Source organism: Aptenodytes patagonicus, chromosome 4 (assembly GCF_965638725.1).
Source record: "Aptenodytes patagonicus chromosome 4, bAptPat1.pri.cur, whole genome shotgun sequence".
Taxonomy (NCBI): Eukaryota; Metazoa; Chordata; class Aves; order Sphenisciformes; family Spheniscidae; genus Aptenodytes; species Aptenodytes patagonicus.
This window is the reverse complement of record NC_134952.1, coordinates 85,092,201-85,110,060: the sequence shown is the minus strand read 5'-3', so window position 1 is coordinate 85,110,060 and position 17,860 is coordinate 85,092,201. Positions and strand designations below refer to the sequence as shown.

The window sequence follows — 17,860 nt, the reverse complement described above, 5'->3', positions numbered from 1 at the left end:
GAATTTATTCCGAAGCATTATTGGATATTTAAGGTAACACAGCAAAAGAAAAGCAGATGTGACGGGAAATGGGGGTTGCTTTTGAATTCGGAGCCTAAGCTTTTACCTGTAAAGAAAGCAATTGGAGTATCTGTCTTACCTGAATTTGTACTACCAAGCTACCCCATGAGAAAAATCTGGTCATCACTGGATTTCAAAAAACAAACAAAAAAAAAGCTGAAAACCCAAACCACCCCCTAAATACCAGAAGACTGATCTTATTCAGGATATAAAATCTTCAGAAAACACAGTGCTAAGAGAAGCCCAAGTTGGCCATCTAATCATTGTTTTGGTACTGAAAACATCACTGATATTGGGGCAAAGCCTGTTAAATATTTGTTTCTCTCACAGCTCCCCACTTTTCCCAGAGAGTCGATTCCGGTGCTTTGTTCCCCTTGGAGGGCACTGACTGGCTGCTTTCTGTCCCCGGATCAGTCTTTTTTGATATATGAAGATTTCCAAGTTCCCGCAGCCTTTCGTATTAAACCAGGCAACCCCAATCTATTTTAGCTTTCCTCTTCTTGTTTTTTGTATCATTGGCTGTTGCCGTTGCTCTCTTTTCGGTGAAATGCTCTGTAGAAGTGAGGTACCCAAGATTTGTCCTAATGCTCCAGCAAAGTCTTTACCGGAGGTAAGGAAAATGAAGCCATGACATGCGTATTACATAGCTTGTTCTTGTGTTTTGTGCGTTGTTCTGCTTATACCCCTGGTGTGCAAGCACCATGTTAGACTTCAATTAGCAGCAAACCATTGGTGACTCTTGGTCAGCTTGTGATTTGTTATAACTGCGTTATTATCCGCACAGCTCCCTAATGAGTAGTTTTCCTGTACTGGAACGCTGCAGCTGCTTAATCATACCTATGTTAAATTTGTCCTCATAGAACACAGCTGGTTTTTTCTTGGCTATTTTTCTAATTTGCCAAGGTGATTTTGACATTAAAGATGTTGCTAAGAGATTTGCAGCAGTGTGTCTCCATCTTGCTGTCAGCCCCAAACGTAACGAATGGATTTTCTTCTCCTTATTTACGTCCTTAATGAAAATATTGTCTAGCAGTATATACAGGATTGATTCCGATGGGACTCAGTTTGGTCGACCTCTTCAGTCTGACTCTGAAACGTTATCTCTGATGGTAATATTTTAAGCTGGGTTTGCATTTTATGAGACATTTGTTTGGGCAATGTTTCTTTATCTTACAGATAGTTTGAAATGCTCCTAGGATAACTACCGCTAGGTACGTCCACCGGAAGAATCTGATACCTGGGTATCTCTTCCTTCGAGCCAAAGGTTTCCGGGAAAAATATTTCTTTCTTTTAGTACTGTTTTTGACGTATGATTTTTAACACGCCTTCTAATTTCTTTTAATGTAAAAAGGAATTAAAACCCCAAAAGCTGTTTTTCTGTCAAACCACCTGGAGTGTAAGTTTGGCAGCCTTCTGGTGCTTTCTCTAAACATTCATCTGCTGAGCAGGTGTTTCAGCAGTTCGTGTTCTGTCCTTTCCATGACTTTGTGCTCATTTTTCTTCTTTCTCACTCTCTTCGGGATGCCCGTGGTAATCTTTTTCTCTGCTTAAAGGCAACTTTAAAACTTCCCTAGAGCAGCCCATATTAGCGAGCGCTTGTGTTGTATTTCAAGGACAGTGCTATAAAAATACAAAAATAATTATGTGGTGATTGAAAAATAATCTAGAAGTGGTTACAGGCACGTTTCCTTTACTTAATCTCATTTGCGTTTATGCTTCGAAAGCTTAAGACTTAAAACGCCTTTCTCTTTTTTTGGTGTCTGTGACTATTTGGTATAAGTAAAATAATATTCCATAACGTAAGATGGTGGCCACATCTAAACCCTGAATTTCCATGCATTTAACTTATTCTTTCGGTGGACTTGTTTAAGGCGATGCACCCTCATTCTGGACTTAAACAGACTTTAAGCTGCTTGTTTTGGTTTAAATTTTACACATCCTTGATCATTTTGAATCAAAGTGATAGGAGCCAGAGATGAAGTCTGCGTACGGGTTTCTCCCCCGTCAGAATAAAATGGATAAACACGTTTAATTTTCCGGTACGCTGAGCTCTGCGAGCAGACCAAGTGTACAGTTCCACAGCTCAGCAGGGTCTATGCGGAAATTGGATGTTGTATTCTGAGGCACCTCTTTTACCTTGTTCACAGTGGCAGATCGGGCGGTGGCAGGACTGTAGCTGGTGTAAACCGTCATGGCTTCATTAGGTTTGTGAGTAAAGAGCCCCAACATAGTTTTCTCCACTATGACAAATCATTTGTTCCTGTTTATAGTTCGTGAACTCTCAGAAAAGATATGCTCACTGTTAAGCGAGTGTGAGTTCCTATCATTCAGCAAGTATCCTCCAACATGCTATGCAAGCTCTTTACGCTGACAACATTTTTTCACTTCTTTTTATAAGTTCTGGACCCTGAAAAAAAAGCAAAATATCTGTAAGCAATAGAGCCAGGAAGATGATGTACTTGTGAACAACTTCAGTGACTATGGCAGCAGCAGGTAATGTTTTATAATCTTTGCAAGTTGCGTACGAATGCTGTATATGCAGCGTGCATATACATATATCACTATGTCTAATATACGTTTTGCTTTTACTGTTCAGCTCAGATTGCCTTAGAAGATCTGGTATTTGTCAGAAAAATACTGAAATAGAGTTCTATTAGGAAGAGTTAGTAGAATGCTTCTTCACTGATAAGCTGTTTGGGTGTATTTGGAGGTGAAGTTTCTTATTATTAAAAGAGAGAATTTTCTGTATTTTATCATTTAAGGCAAAGCAAGGCAAAGACTTGGGAAAAGAGAGAGCAAGGCTCAAGGGTCGCGGATGGTTTGTTAAAGTTCAGTTAAGGAACGTATCGAAAAGAGAGAGACGAGAAGTAGGCAAAAGCGGCTTTACCGGAGGGTAAAGAGAAGCCAAAGCAGCTTTGCAGTATGAAGTTCAGCGAGCTAAAATAACATAGGAAAGACAAGAGGAAAACGGAAGCAGGGAGAATAAACGGGGAAAATGCTTTGACCTAAAATTTGAATATATCTTTTCTCTCCCTATTGCAGAGGAACTTTTCAAGAGAAATTCGGTTAAGAACTGTTAGCCAGGGAAAGATCTTCGCCCGTATCCTTCAACAGCGCAAGTCCCAGTGACTCCCCGGAAGCAACAGCTGTAGCTGAGCTCTGTATCTGTAAATTGCTGCACATAAAGACGAGACTAATTAGATAAGTTCTCTAGTGATCATTCAAGTGGTACACGTATCTACTTGTGCAGGGAATAAAGTTTGTCTTTGGAAATGTAACTGCAGGAATTCTGGCTAATCAAGCTTTGGTTTTGCTGCTTAATGGAGAAATTTATGCTTTTGCGTATACTCCATGTTTCCGTTTTGATTCAGAAGGTATGGGTGAAAACAGAAATGATACCTCTTTCACAAAACACGCCTCAGGGTTTTCTTCCTTGCAGCACTGTTCCCTCATGGCGGTAAAGGCCGCCGTGACGGAGGTCAGCTGTTCCTGTGTGATCTGGGGCTTGTATTTGATGAGGTTGATCAGCATTCTGCAAGAAAAGCAAAGCAAGCCCTGTGAAGCTGGGAGGTAAGCACACGGTTTACGAAGCATTTCTCAAACGCTAGTCCTGCCAAGTCCCTGTTCTATTACTGCCCGCTTCCTTTCTACAGCTCTTTCATTTTTATTCACCACCCAGATACGTATTTGCAGCAGGGAGCAAAGATGCGCCCCGTTCCCCTGTGCAATAAAGTATCAACGCTCATTTCTGGAGTTGCTCCACCAGAATATCCACAAATAAACCATGCAGATGGTTTCTGTGTTGTGCGCCTTTCCAGAGGGTCCAGGACAGCGTGGGTTCACCACACCACAAGTTAAGGGCCAAAGAGGTTTTTTCTTCTTGCAGTGACAGTGGGGTGGGGGGCCAGCATGCAAGTTTTCTCTGACCGAGGCAACCAAACACCAGAGCTTTTCAGAGACTGAAGGAGCGCGTGGGGTAAGGAAAAATGCATGGGCTTTCCCGCTCTGGGAAATGAGCCGTAATTAAGTCATAAAGCTCATGCAGGACTTTAGGCAGTAGCTTCCTTGTTCTTCTGGTATCTTTTTATGCAGTGCCTTGTGCAGTTCCCGTAAAGGATGGTGGGAGGGCATTTATCATACCTAACTTTGGATGCCTCTTGCTTCCATTCTGATGGAATACCAGGGCAGCTACCCACCTCTGAAAATGACCTTCTTCTAACCTAAGGCAGGTAAATATAGGTTGAACCAGGTGGCGGAAGGAACTGTGGCTAGCGTGAGAGGAAAGAAAAGGAGCTTTGAAGAGCGGTTGAGGGGTGTACGGCTGTTTTTCCATGGCGTATTGCAGAACAAGAAGGCCAGGCAGAGCAGACCAGGGAAAGGTGAGCATCGCCAGGGTGAGAATAAGAAACGCAGGGGTAACAGAGTAAAAGAGGCATGTCTTACTCCTGCTTCTTGTGCTGTAACTTTTCGTCTTCGGTTGTACACAGGTCTTCATGGAAAGTGAACAGACCGGGAGTCAATGATAAGGGCACATAATTCTCATCAATTTCTAGTTTCCCCATGCATGGCCTCCTGAGAGCGTAGGAGCTACTGCAGCAGTGGCAAACTCCTGGGTTTATAGGATCGGTCAGGTGTCTTCTACATATTTCTCCAAGCACGAGATCCAACTTTACCAAGAGAGGTGAAAAAAACAGTTTTACATTATCTTTTCATTTTCAAAAATCCCCGAAATACATGCTGCTCTTAGTAAAGTTATAAAAAATAACTGAGAATTTAAATTAAACCTTTTTTGTAAGATAGAAAACAGTTTATATTTCTACCGAATGCTGACTTTTGTCAGTGCAACAAGGGCTCAGATTTTTCAGAATGAAGATGTATATGCAGTTTTAGGGACTGTCCTTTGCGCGTAGAAATGATGTGATTTGTTCATAAAACCGTGCTTGCGTTTGATTTGTTTTCATCAGCAGGATTTCTGTGGGTATGTTTGGCCGTGCTTGTAAAGGTGATGTACAAATGGGTGGCTGGAGGACAGGCTGAAGCTTTTTAAGTACTTTGGTTTACGGGCCCGGAGAATTCTTACAGAAGAGCTATACAAAATTGATCCTTTTCATAGAGCACTACAGCTTCAGGCATCTAGAAAGGATGAACTCAGACAAGAGATCATTAACTTCGGAGGGAACAGGGTCGGATTGCCTGCACTGTGTAACTGTTAACCGCTTAGCGCTAGCCTGACAATTTCCTGATCCTCCTGTAGTTTAATTCAAGCATTAACTTCAATGATGCTGTTACGCTTACTTCGGGCATGTATCTGGAAGTGCACCTTCAGGCCAGCTCAGTAGCTCAGTGAACGTTTTTCTCGTTTACCTTTACTCCAAGCTGTCGGTCCCTGCTGGCAGCAGAATTTGTGGCAGAGTTTCAAGAACAAGTAGGACCAAGATACGGAAGAAAAATACTCACATTTTCCTCGGCACAAGGCAGTAGCTTGTCCTGGCTTAACTGGCAGCATTTGGAGCCAATTGCAGTCATTTGCTTGGTGAATTTTATCAGCTCTGCAGATGTCAGCTGAGGCATCTTCTTGGTGAAGCTCATGAGAAGCCTGAAAAGATAATTTATTTGGTATTGGTGGTTTTCTTCCACCAGGCAGCAGTGAGCAAGCCACTGCCTTCGCGTGTGTGAAGCTCCAGCCAAACCCCACAGAACGCTCATTAGTACAAGGGCAGGACTAAGCCTGGTGCTTATAAGCTCAAGCAGGCAAGTGTAAGCGTGCTCTGTTTGTTTGAGCTCTCTCCTTTTTCTGACAAGTCTCTTACCAGGCTAAACAAATAAAATTAACGATAACATTGCCAGTTGTGTTGGCGGGCCCTCTTACCAGATGGTACGTAAGCTTTTCCCATGTTATTCATTACCCTGGGAGTGTAGGGAGCTTGTCTAAGAGCAAAATTGAACTCGAGTGACTTCTTGGCAGACTAGATGAGGGCAGAAGATGAGCTTAAAAAAGTTGAATGGTTTTTTCTTTTAGAAAAACTGTGCTTATTAACCATCGTGGCCAGGAAAACCTTAACAACTGATACAACAGGCAGATGCAGCCCACCAGGTTTGTTGGAAACCTCTAGTTCCCAAGGTCTTTTAAAGATCAAACATGCTCGGGAGTGCAAAAAGCCCTGTGTATCTCCCCAGAGAAGGCTAGCTGAAGCCTAACTTTAAGTATGCAAGCTGTTTAGAGGTTTCACTGAGATTGCTTACATACTTTAAGTTAGGCATGTGCTCATTAACGTTGCAAATCAGGGCCAAAGTTCCTCCAGGAGGCTTGTGCCTGCATGTTGCATTTAAGCATAGCATGAGGTTCAGCTAGTCCGGTTTTGCTCTGTCTACTGTAGTTAGATTTTTGTTACAATTGTTCATGTTTACATCTGCTGCAGGAGCTGGATAGAGCGAAGTCTTTTGCAAAAGACACAGCACCTCTCGTTTGGCCAAATTTATGACAAGTTACAGCTCACAGCTCAAAATGCAGCTATACAGCGAGAACGTCATGGGAAACATGGATGGGAGATGGATCAAGTTGTCACTTCACTACTTCATGAGTGGGGTTAAGGAGAGAACTCATGAGAGGCCAGAACGTTGTCTTGGAAAAGATTAAAAAAAAAAAAATCCTAGAAGCTGTTAATATATTGGTCCAAATATTCAAGTGATGTCTTTTAGCCCAGCTTTTTTGACATGCGTGGCTTTACTCCAGCCCGAGTTGTGCCCAGCTGGTCCAGGAGTAATGGAAGCATATAAAAAAGTAATACTCGTTTTGGAAATAGTAATCTCCTTTCTCCTTGTAAATGTCGCAGCTTGTCTTCATGACACTTTCAGTTTCATAAATGTGTTTCTTCAGTTCTTCCTCCTGAAAAAAAAGAATTAATCTGAGGAGTCGTCGTATCAGGGGGAATGCAGAATGCCCTATTGCCTCGTAATAAGGCCTGGATAGTTATAGCTACCTCTCACCTGATATATACCACCCATTCTTAATTCTGTTAGGAAATCCTCATCTGTCTGTAACCTCTGTAAACCGCCTGAGTGTGATAAATGTTCACCTTCAATCACCTTGAAATATTTAATTGTGTATGACTGATGGAAGGCTAGGTCAGGGGCACAGGGTGGCTCCTAACTTCAGATATTTACAACGCTGCTGTCTTTATCTGAGACAATAACTGTAAGCGCCTTTTACATTTGCAAGAGGGCGATCAGCACCGCTGGGGAGCCCAAAAGAGAGCAGGGCTCACAGAAACGTTAGCTCCATCCCTTTCCCCGGCATCTCTGTCTATCCATGTTAAATTGCTTCGCAGTTGAAGATTGCAAAGGCTCTGTTGGTGCTTTTTCCGTATGGGAATCAGTCAGGCCTTGTAATATTTTCTGGGTTCGTTACAGGAGCTGTGGGTACCTGCTGTAGACCTGGAGCAAGGATATTCACTATTTAGCCAGAACCAGTCACGTGGTCACACGCTTGAATCCATCAGCATGTTGTGCAAAGCACAACGGCACCCACCCCTCTGCTGAAGCAGTCGTCTGGAGCACCGGTTTTGCAGCACTCCTTCAGTAGGTCCTCATATCCTTTACCAATTCTTAAAAGCATTTGAGCAGAAAATTCAGGGTGTCTCCTGGAATATTCATACAGAAACCTGCAATATGTGGAGTATCAGGAATTAGAGATAAGCCAAAACAACTGCCCTCAAGAGGTCGGGGGTGGTAAGGACAGCAGGGGTGCTTTCGGGATGCTTTTGTCTGATACCTGGTGGAACAGGGAGGATTTCACAGCATCTCAGCCTGGGTCTGAACCTGAACAAAACGTGGCTGGCTGAGCACAGCATTGCCTGAGCAAGTCCTGTGCGTGTAACAGTCCCAGCTCAGTGTTAGCTTGGGTCAAGCATAGCTTAGAGCTTTGTGGGACTTGGGGTTTGCATCTTTGTTTAAGCCTATTTCAATGATAACGAAATAATTTCCAGTAACAGACCCACTTCTCAGTGCATGCTGAAACGATTGGCTCTGCTGAAGCAGTCACCCTGCACAGCAGTCGTGCCCAATAGATTAGCTGCACTTATCATAAATGGAAGTGATGTATGTTATTGCAAGCGAATTATCCGTCTTTGGGACTCGATGCTGTTTCTGTTGCAGTCTGTGGCGTTCTTGCCCAAGTTTACCCTGCCTGTGCGGGATCAGGGCTTCATTGCAACAAGGAACACGGCTAGAACAGAAATGGACCATTCCTGTTTGAATCAAGACACGAGTCTGACTTAAACAAGTGTTTTTGAATTCCCACTTAAGAGCAGATCAGAGCTATATTTTGGGCCTGAGATCAGAACTGATAGTACCTAAATTTCACATGCGTTTCTTCAATTTTGTCTCTGACATAACAATTGTCCCTGTTCTGCATTTGTTCCCATTCCATACCTTCTAGGGTTGAGTGGTGTTTTACTAAGATCAACTTGCACGGTATCACATGCTTACGTGCTCACAGAGCAGACAAATCTGAGGCGGCTGAGCTGGGCTTTAACGTCCAAACTGTCATCTTTTAACCCAAGTATTGAAACAGCAAAATTGAAGAGTAGAAGATGACCCACATTACCTGGCTAAGTGTGTATCTTTTTCCTGAGCAAAACGTTCACATATTCCTTTGTCTTCTATAAACTCCCTGACGTGGGGGGACAAGTCTGCAGGTTTGTCGTCATTTTCTGCATTAACTATGCATTCGCTTCTTTGTAACAGAGGCTTTTCACAGCACTTCTTAATTTTACTTGATAGGATGTGTTGGTTGGTGCAGACATAGTGTAGAATTTCTTCCTGTAAAGCAAAAAAGGGAAGGAAGGGCATTTTACTGGAATTTGGTCCTTTTTTTTTTTTTTTTTAATCAGTGGTTTTTCATCTCCATTTTACAGACAGAGAAGGTGACTCCCAAAGAGAAGAGGTGGCTGGCCAAAACTGTGAAACAGACATCTGGCAGAACAAGGAAGAAGACTGAAGTCCTGTTGATCTATTTGCTGCAGTCCCTTGCTTGCCATTTGATAGGTGCTCCTAGGTAACCACCTAAACGGAGACGTTAGCTGTCTCGCTAGACACCGCAGACAAGCAGTGAGATAAATGGATTTGGTATGTTAGAAGAAGGTAGAGAACAGAGGACGGGCAGATACGGTGTTTTGCCGCAAGTTGCTCAGAAAATACATGGCACAGCTAGGAGCTGCAACCAAATCTGCTGAAGCAGTGTCAGGTCATTTTAGTCACAAAGTTGATCTTTCTGTTCTGGTTGATGACTTTACACCAGGGTAAGTCAAATGGGAAAATCAAGCAGGTTTTTAGACTGAAGAGTTAAACTCTGGTTTTGGAGAGCAATCAGTACAGCACGGGAGGAAAAAAAAAAAAGTCTGAAAACAAAAAAAAAAATGCATTCAATTTCTGCAAACATAAAAATATTAAATGAGTTTTACCCTATCGTGCATACAGTCCAGCATTTCTCCACGACAGCAGTCCTTGTGCATGTTAGCAATATCCATCACGAGTTTGTTAACAGTAACGAAATCGGCTTTAGGGAATTTTTGGCTTATCTGAGCAAGTTTCCTACAATGAAGAAAAATAGTTATTGTTTATATTCACAGTGTGAGACTGTGATAGCTGTCGTCATTTTTCTGCGGAGGGCTTATCCAAGCTGCTCAGGAATGGTCTGTCCCTGCTGCCACTGAAGTTAACAAATAAATGTCCCTTGAAGGCAAGAGCTGAGATTTTCAGAGTTATCTAAGGATCCTAGGTGAATTTCAGTGCGAGGTGGTGGAAAGAAATGTGGTAGGTGAGCATGAAATTACAGGAGCAACCTCCTGTCAAAAATGGTTAGGAGAGATGAGTGGTATTTTGCTCACAATCACTCTAACCTTCATCACAGAGAGATGCGTTCTTTTCAAACTTTGGGTTGAGATTTTGAAAGCTAATGGCAGTTTGTAAGTGAGTGCTGTCGTGCGTCAATTTGTATTCCTAATCTGTATTCCTTGTTAGCTGCTGCTAGTGACCTGCACACAAAAGGGACATGGCTGGTATTCGGGGTCACTCTACCGTGTGCAGGTGTGGAGCCACCCACAGCTAACATGCAACATCCACGCTTTATTTCAAAGTAATGATAAACACGGGGAAGACTCACAGAGCCTTTATGGTCCTTTCTCCAAACTTCTTCAAGATTCCACATGTGTGTTCCTGCCTCAGGCCGTCTTCTTTTACTGGCTTCACCACCTTTGGTGCCTGGTAGAAAGAAGATGCAGATCATGAAAGTGGAAGAAAAGACAAGACAAGGCTTTTACGTTAAAACTACTGCGGCGATGGTTTTTGAAACAGGGATTTTTTAATAGCGAAAGAAAACTGCTGTCCAAGCTGTAATAGGAACTAACGGTTGTGCTTGCTATTTAGTCACCAGCATTTATTAAGTAAGCGTTCTGTGAAAAGAAACCAGAACCCTTCTAGGCAATAGTTTGGGCAATAGTTTTTGGCACAGGGGAAGAAATCGTCATCTGGGAGCTACGTGACTGGCTTTGCATTACTACGAGCTAATGTTAAACTATGCCATCGCTTGCAGCCCAGCCGAGCTGCGTGGAAGGCATATTCAGCCATTCAGCAAGGGCAGGTTGCCCGTGCTTATTTTCCGCCGTTACGGGTAGTTTGCTCTGAGTTTCTGACACTGGTTACGTGCGGGGCATGCCTCTGCAGTGCAAATGCTCGGCCGAGCAGGAGATGTGTCAGGGGGCTATCAACAGGAAAAAAAAGTCAGATTTCTGCACTATGCATAGCACCACATCCTCTCTTGGCATCCTTACGACAAAGCCGGTGCAGGCAGCAGAGTCGGGGTGTGCGGTGATGCTATCGCAGGGCGTGGGGACTGCATTGGGCTCCCCGTAAAGGTACATCTGCCCAACACCCCCAAGTCGGGCATTTTCGTTTAGGAGTTCAGGCTATAATTCAAGAGAGCATTTGAGTCTGATTTCGGCCTGTCCTTAGCAACGTGAATTCTAATATCAGGTTCAGATGCTAAAAAAGAAATGGCTGATATCTCTGCTTCGGTATTTGTTTAGCTATAGGAAAGTCCCTGGTTGTATATTAATAAACTAAAACCCTGCGGTGAAATACCTGTCTCCGAAAGCATTCCTCCAGGTTATGAGTGGGGTCTTCAGCCCTTCCGCAGCAGTTCTTCATCATCTCGTCATACCGGGTAGCGACAGAAAGGATTGTTGGGGCGTAGAGGAAAGGATGCCTTCTGGAAACCTCATAGATAAAACTAAAACCGAGAGAGAAATGCCTTTAGTTTCGGAGTAAGCCCTGACATGCAGGGGGCAGCATCTGCCATATATTAAAATGATAGCTACTAAAAGTGATTGTTTTCCTGTAGTAATGACAAGCTGTATAGTGCGGTGTTTATCTTGGAACAATTCTGATGGCGCTGACGTTTTCCTGGAAACTGAAGTCTCAAATCCTGCCAGTTCTGGCTTAGAGGCAGCAAAACATCTGCTGGGCTTTTAAGGATCAAAGGGAAGCCCCTGGTTTCAGATGAGTATTTTACACAGACGGCAATAAAATAGGCCAGATAGTTTGTCATTTGGACCTACATTCAAGGCAGGAGGTGACAGAATGGGCTTCGCATAATGACAGTTACAGCTAGATGAATTATGCAACTCATTGACATTAGGAAGAAAAACAAGCACGAGACTACAGAGAATCTTAGACTGAACTTATTGGTCGATGCTGCATTTGCTGTCTCTGGGCTCATAACTGTCATATCTAGGCAACAAATCTACGACTTATTTACTTACTATCCTGTTAATGAATGTTGATGCTGTGAATGATTTTTGCAGGCGGCTTCAGCATTTGGCCTTTCAAAAGGAGAAATGAACCCTCTCGATGAATTTTTAAGGGAAAGGAAGCAGTCATTTCTTTCAGGATCCTTTTTAGCACAGCAATCGGTAAACCTGGGAAGATTTTCCTCCTGGCATATTGTATCGAGGAAAATCCTGTCCTGTGAAAAATTAGAAAAAAATTAATTTGTGTGAGGATTCCATTTTACTCCTGAGCTCTCTGAGGAGGCCGCTTTAAGGCAACAAGCCCTGACTTGCATAAACTCACAGTTTCTCTCTTCATTACCTCCTGCTTTGACTGCAGTGAAAATTAGACTGACCTCTAAAACCTCTAAGTGATGATTTCTCGACCTCTGATACCTACTGTTATGCCAAGACAGACTTCAAAGGGGAATGGTTTTCAAACACTCTGAACTGACAACGCTCTTCAGACCCTCTTTCTTGATAACAGTCAAGATGATTGTTTGATTTGTCTACTGCGGTTTGCAGCATAGCAGGTTCTATGCTTTTCTAATTACAGTCGGGTTCGTACAACGAGGAGTTTCTTGTTCATCGAGTAGCAGTGCTCAAGTCCGCCGGTCAGACACGCCTCAGCTGGGACCTCTTTTAATTCAGGGTTTGTTTCGGTGTGTCTAACATATCAGAAATGAGTCGTGACACAGACTGACATTCATGTTTCATGATTCAATCTGCCAGCTCCAAAAATGTGGTGGTGCAGACACCATCAAAAACCAGGGATGTGAGTTAATGGAGCGGAGCAAATGCCTACAAACATCGTATTTGCTAGAAATACCTCATTTGGCTCCCAAATTTTGCTACACCAGCCACAAAAGCACAACTTTCTGAACATCTTTTAGAAAGATACAGGTCACGGATTTCAGAAGATGCTGTGATAGTTGGGGTGGGGGAAGGAGAGGGGCTTCATTTTCCTCCACTTATCTTGAGATGCCTTACAGATGGGAGCCTGGAGAAGGAGTCAATAAGGCCAAACATGCACACACAAGGAAGTCACGTCTCTTAATGATGTATTCGTGCCTCTTTGGAAAAATGCATACCAGGGCTCTGAAATTACAAGTCACTTCTGAAAGTGTTTGCCACATCAGAAGCACAAATGTGCTTACCAAAGGCTTCAGACAATCCGGGTTGCCTCTGGCTGCGGCAGCGCACTTTTTGGCAAGGTCTGTGACGTCTTCAGCCATTTTAACGGCTTTGCCAAACGTGCCTCCTTGCACATGCTGAGCAAACATGATCATGGCACTAGAGAAGAACACACAGCATTAAACCTGTTGCTGGCTACCTAAAAACTAATTATAGAACTTTCACATGTGAGACAGTAGGAGGGTCCCTATCACCGCGGGCTGAGTTGGCGCGGGCTGGCAGAACGGGTGAGCCTTTGACTCGCAGTACAGGTTCATTTCCAAATGACACAAGGATCTTCAGTGGCAGCAAATTTGCAAGTAGACGCTTTACCTGGACAACTTACATGGCTTTAAAATTTTTCTCCTGCAGCTGAGAAAAACGGTGGCCAATGCTGGTTTTTTCCTCTGAAAAACAAGATAATTTGAATAAAAAATGTTTAGTAAATGCTTCATCAAATACCTTTTTTTTTTTTTTGGTACTGGAGACTTGGAGAAAGACAATTCGGTGCCTGGGGTACTAGCACTGGGAGTAGGAAGGCATAAGATTGAATTTCCTATTTGACTTAAGCATGAGGATGCGAAACTGTTTCTGACCTACAATATAACAGGGCCAATAGAATTTCCCTGTCTAGCCCAAGCGTTGCAGGGAGGAATACACTAAAACGTGGAGGGCATTCAGCCACTTTGATGATGAGCTTCACATGATTAAATAAGCATCTTTCTTACAAAACACCTTTTAACCTTGCCACAGCTATTTAAAGGTGTGCTTGACCACTCTTTAGCTACAGATCAAGGATTTTCTGTGCAGAAAACATGGGATAAATTGAGGACTACATTGGTAGGCAAAGCTCTTCAAAAAGTCACAGAGCTGCAGCTTATTTTAATTTTAAACTAATGGGCCTGTTTCCAGGCCAAGACGTTACTGTCTCACCCGGGTGTCGGTAAGGCTGAGATCAGCGTAAAAGGATCAAACAAACGAAAGAAATAAGCTAGCTTCTTCCTCTGAGTAACGTGGGGGTGTCAATTGAGACGACAACATGAGATAAATAACACAAACATCGGTTCTATTTTACACTGTTGGACCGTTTAGTGCATTTGGAAGTTATAAAGATGAAAAAAAAGTTGACTAATGATAACAATATGTAATGTGAAACACGCATCTGAACCGCACAGTATCGGAGGTTTTCAGTTGTCTCATTTTAGGCACTTAACCTTAGTGAGAAGTGTGGTCATTGTAGGCTCCGTCAGTAGTCGGTGAAGAGGGAGTAAGACCCCTCCAAAGGATAATACAGAGCAATAGCGTAACTTAGCTACTCTGAATAGCCAGTCCCTCTCGGGACTTTGTCTCGCTTCCTCACGGACTGTGGAGGGAGGCTGGAACAACCACAGGCAGTGGTTTAGCAGTTTTTGGAGTACCTAAAATCAGTGGCGCAACCACATCCCTGTGGATTAAATTACCCCTCAATCGACTTCCTGTCAGTAATCGCTGGCCGACCTGCACTCTACAGAGATTCTCAAGCCATTAAGAAGCAACACATCTAAGGTTGATCACAAAAAATTTATACAGATAGAGTTTTGTTGTATACCTTTGACCCATAAGAAAATACCCACGTAGAACTGGCAGCGGCAAAGTGAGACACCAAATAACCTTGCATGCGAAGTTGCAGCCATCGGTATTATACAAAAGAATAGAGTAAAAGTATGAGATATAATCTTACCTATGTCCCGATAACTTCTAGGCAGGGCTTTGACTACAGTAAGGCTCACCAATAAAATAACATAAATTATTGTTCTCCAATTCATACTGTCAGGTTTTGGCAGGGGCCTGGGGTGAGCGTGGTTCATCTGTGAAAGGCAGAAAGAATTAAGGGGAAAGAGTTACTTTTATACTCTCCCAAATGATTTCTGGTTAATCAAAACCCTTTTACTGTCATATATAGCGTTAGCCCTTTTGGAATATTCCCACAATAATTAGACATGCCATTATTTGCTCACTATGATGAACTGACCAGCTTGTTGCAAAGAAGGGACCTTGGAGGCTCTTTTTTTTCCTGAAATTTAGACAAATAGATATTTTTAACTTATCACACTTCAAACAAGAAGTTTAAACACTCCTTGGGCTTTTTATTGTGCTTACTGATCTCATCTACTTACAAATTTGTTCAAAGGTGATTGCTGCGCAGGAGACACCTTCATAACACATTGTTGACTGAAAAATCCCAAGTTCAGCTGTTAACCTGATATTTTTGCACCCCTCCTTGCTGTACAAGCTCTCTCTTCCTCCCAGGGTGTCATGGTGAAAAGGCTGAACTAAGTACCCCCTACAATATTGTTGCCGCATTAACAATTACCATGAAAATGTCTCCAAATCTCAGAACAAAATCAACTCCAAAACTGTAGAATGAAGGGAAAAATTCCAGTTAATACAGTTATTTTACTGACTTCTGAAAAAGTATGCTGTAAGCATCAGCATGATAAAAATGACAAAGTTTTGGAGATAGAATGGCTTTAAAGAGCCACAGGTATTTGTAACAAAGAGGTAGATGGGCAAGGCTACGTGTATTCGGTCTGAAGGAAGAGGCAAAGACGGAGCTTTTTATTTCTTTAGAGAGAAAATGGCAATACTGCTTGTTCCATGCTGCAGGAAGACGGTAAGGGTTGCTTGTTATCACATGAGATGGTATCAAAAAGAAAAAGCGTTCTGAGTGGGAAGATGGGAGCACGATCATCAGAGCAGGAGATCTGAAATCTAAGGTGAAACCACATTTGTTGAGGAAGACACAAATAAACTGTCACACTGTTAACTAAAAAGCCCCATAGGAAATAGAGAAATCTACTTGAAAGAAAGAGGTCTGGAGGTTATGGACCGTATTTCTACACGCATGATCCTCATTAAGTCCATAGGAGCAGATCAGAGAAAGCTTTTCTCATCCAGCTGTTTCCAAAAAGCCGATTCCCTTACGCTCTTGGGAGTCAGTGCTATCCCACGTCCGCTAGCTGCAGATTCCTCCCTCCAGCCCCCTGGGCTCGGCAGCATCCCGCGTTGAGGCTGCCAGCGCGGAGTCCCCGCGGGGGCCATCTGGGGACCGTCCAGTGTGTTCCTGCTTCCGTTTCCCCAGAAGTAGCAGGGAGAGATGCAGACCGATCCTCTCATTTTCAGAATAACACCTCAGTACAACCTTGTTCCTATGAGCTGTAAAAATGAAGGGGGTGGGGGTGTATTACTCGAGGTAGAGCTGCAGAAACAGCTGAGACACTGATGTCAGAGACTTTGTATAGCAGGTTCTTCTCTGGCCCCGAAGAGTGTGTTTCAGAGGTTATGTACGTGTAATGTGTTGTCCTAAGTATTTCTGGAAGCTGCACTTTGCTGCATTTAAAATCCTTTAAATTAAATTTCTCCACTGCCCTTTTCCATGCTCAGCAGGATGGCTAACTACTTTTCACTTTTCTTTGAAAATACTTGCCGCTATTCGGGTGGCAACCTGCCTATTTACAGTGAACGCTCTCTCATTTGCAGGAGGGAAATGTATGTATAGAATTTAACTGGAAAGAAAGAGTGTGGCAAACACTAGAAATGAGATCCGATGAAGAGTTTAGGTCCTCATTATGAGTTCCCGTTGTCCTTCAAAGTACAGAAACCATGTTGACCCATTCAGTTTTACACCTATTGAGGACCCAGCTGTTTCCAGAACTTCTTAGAAACTGTCTTACAAGGTCAAGATAGAACTAAAAGCAGCTGATGGCCCTCAGGGTGTGGAATTGTGAATTCCCACCAGCTGAGGATGGGTGGGGGGGGATGCTCAGTACACTCTTGAAATGCCTGTGCAGTTAGTCTCTTAGAGCTCTTTTGCTCTGTGTCTTATACTCCAAAGAGGTGAGTTAGTTTTTAGTGGATATTTCTTTTTGATGTTATTCACCAATTTTAGGGGAAGGTCTCTGAGTCTTAGGCTGGTGTATGTTCCTGATAGACTTCAGTCACTGATTATTATTCCCAAACTAGGCTAACAAATTGCAAACGTGTGTGCCCAGAGCTCAGCTACTTTTGTTTCTGTTCTTATTACTGAGAGCAGAATTTGTGATTCCTCCTTCTGCTTGGGTTGGTTTCCTCATGATTGTATTAATACTTTAATTATTTTTCTTGAAATTCAACAATGGTGTTTTCTGGTTATGTCAGTAGTATGTGTATAGGATTCAATTACATCCTTTCTTCTTACTTGGAGAGTCTCATTCTTGTCGAATCCTGAGCATTCACTCTAAAAGAGTAATGTTCATAGAACGTTCATGCACCTGGAAGAACTCAGCTTCTTCCCAAGTAGTAAGGTTTGTCTTTAAAAAGATCTGAGCTGCTCTGATGTGATATTTGGAGCTACTTTCCCTGTAAGTAACTTTAAGTACTGGGATGTGCTGTGTAAGAGGCATGTTGGAACTTATAAACTGTTTTATAAAGAAACTATCTTTCGTGTTTGTGTTTTTAGATGGAAATACCATGTAAGGAAGCTGGATAGACTTCATCTGATTATGTATTTTTGAATACATCTTGTTTTGATAATGGGGTCTCCTGCCTGGAGAAGAAATGATACAGCAACAGCTATGAAACATGAGTTGGTGATTTCCCCCTTCCTCCTTCCCAGTGTTCTGCTCTGTTCCAGACCCGGATCACCGCAGGCCCTATGAGTTCCTTAGGTAATGGAATTCTTTTCTCATCTCGGGGAGCCTACTGCAGGCAGCTAACCTCAGCACTGTCTGGTGCGTGTTTACCCCCGGGTCATCTGGTACGTAGGACATCAGCAGTTCTCCAGC

General features: G+C 42.9%; 1 protein-coding gene across 1 annotated transcript; it reads right to left on the bottom strand.

The window, feature by feature from the left end:
* Nucleotides 1–1,274: 1,274 nt before the first annotated feature.
* Nucleotides 1,275–14,878, bottom strand: LOC143159917 (alpha-fetoprotein-like). The gene is made up of 14 exons (XM_076337469.1): nucleotides 14,779–14,878; nucleotides 13,405–13,465; nucleotides 13,043–13,178; nucleotides 11,880–12,082; nucleotides 11,200–11,347; nucleotides 10,223–10,320; nucleotides 9,522–9,651; nucleotides 8,666–8,880; nucleotides 7,589–7,721; nucleotides 6,849–6,946; nucleotides 5,518–5,656; nucleotides 4,504–4,727; nucleotides 3,460–3,592; nucleotides 1,275–2,467 (listed from the first exon to the last, which is right to left on the bottom strand). The coding sequence occupies exons 1-14, from the start codon at nucleotides 14,861–14,863 to the stop codon at nucleotides 2,423–2,425; spliced, it is 1,848 nt and encodes a 615-aa protein (XP_076193584.1). The 5' UTR covers nucleotides 14,864–14,878; the 3' UTR covers nucleotides 1,275–2,422.
* Between the last annotated feature and the right edge of the window lie 2,982 nt (nucleotides 14,879–17,860).

Excerpts from the sequence above, each read along its gene's own strand:
- LOC143159917 (XM_076337469.1), bottom strand. The coding sequence starts at position 14,863 with ATGAATTGGAGAACAATAATTTATGTTATTTTATTGGTGAGCCTTACT. Across the intron at positions 9,652-10,222 it reads GAAAGGACCATAAAGGCTCT|GAAACTTGCTCAGATAAGCC; the intron begins GTGAGTCTTCCC and ends TCTTCATTGTAG. Across the intron at positions 3,593-4,503 it reads TTACAGCACAAGAAGCAGGA|AATGCTGATCAACCTCATCA; the intron begins GTAAGACATGCC and ends CTTTTCTTGCAG.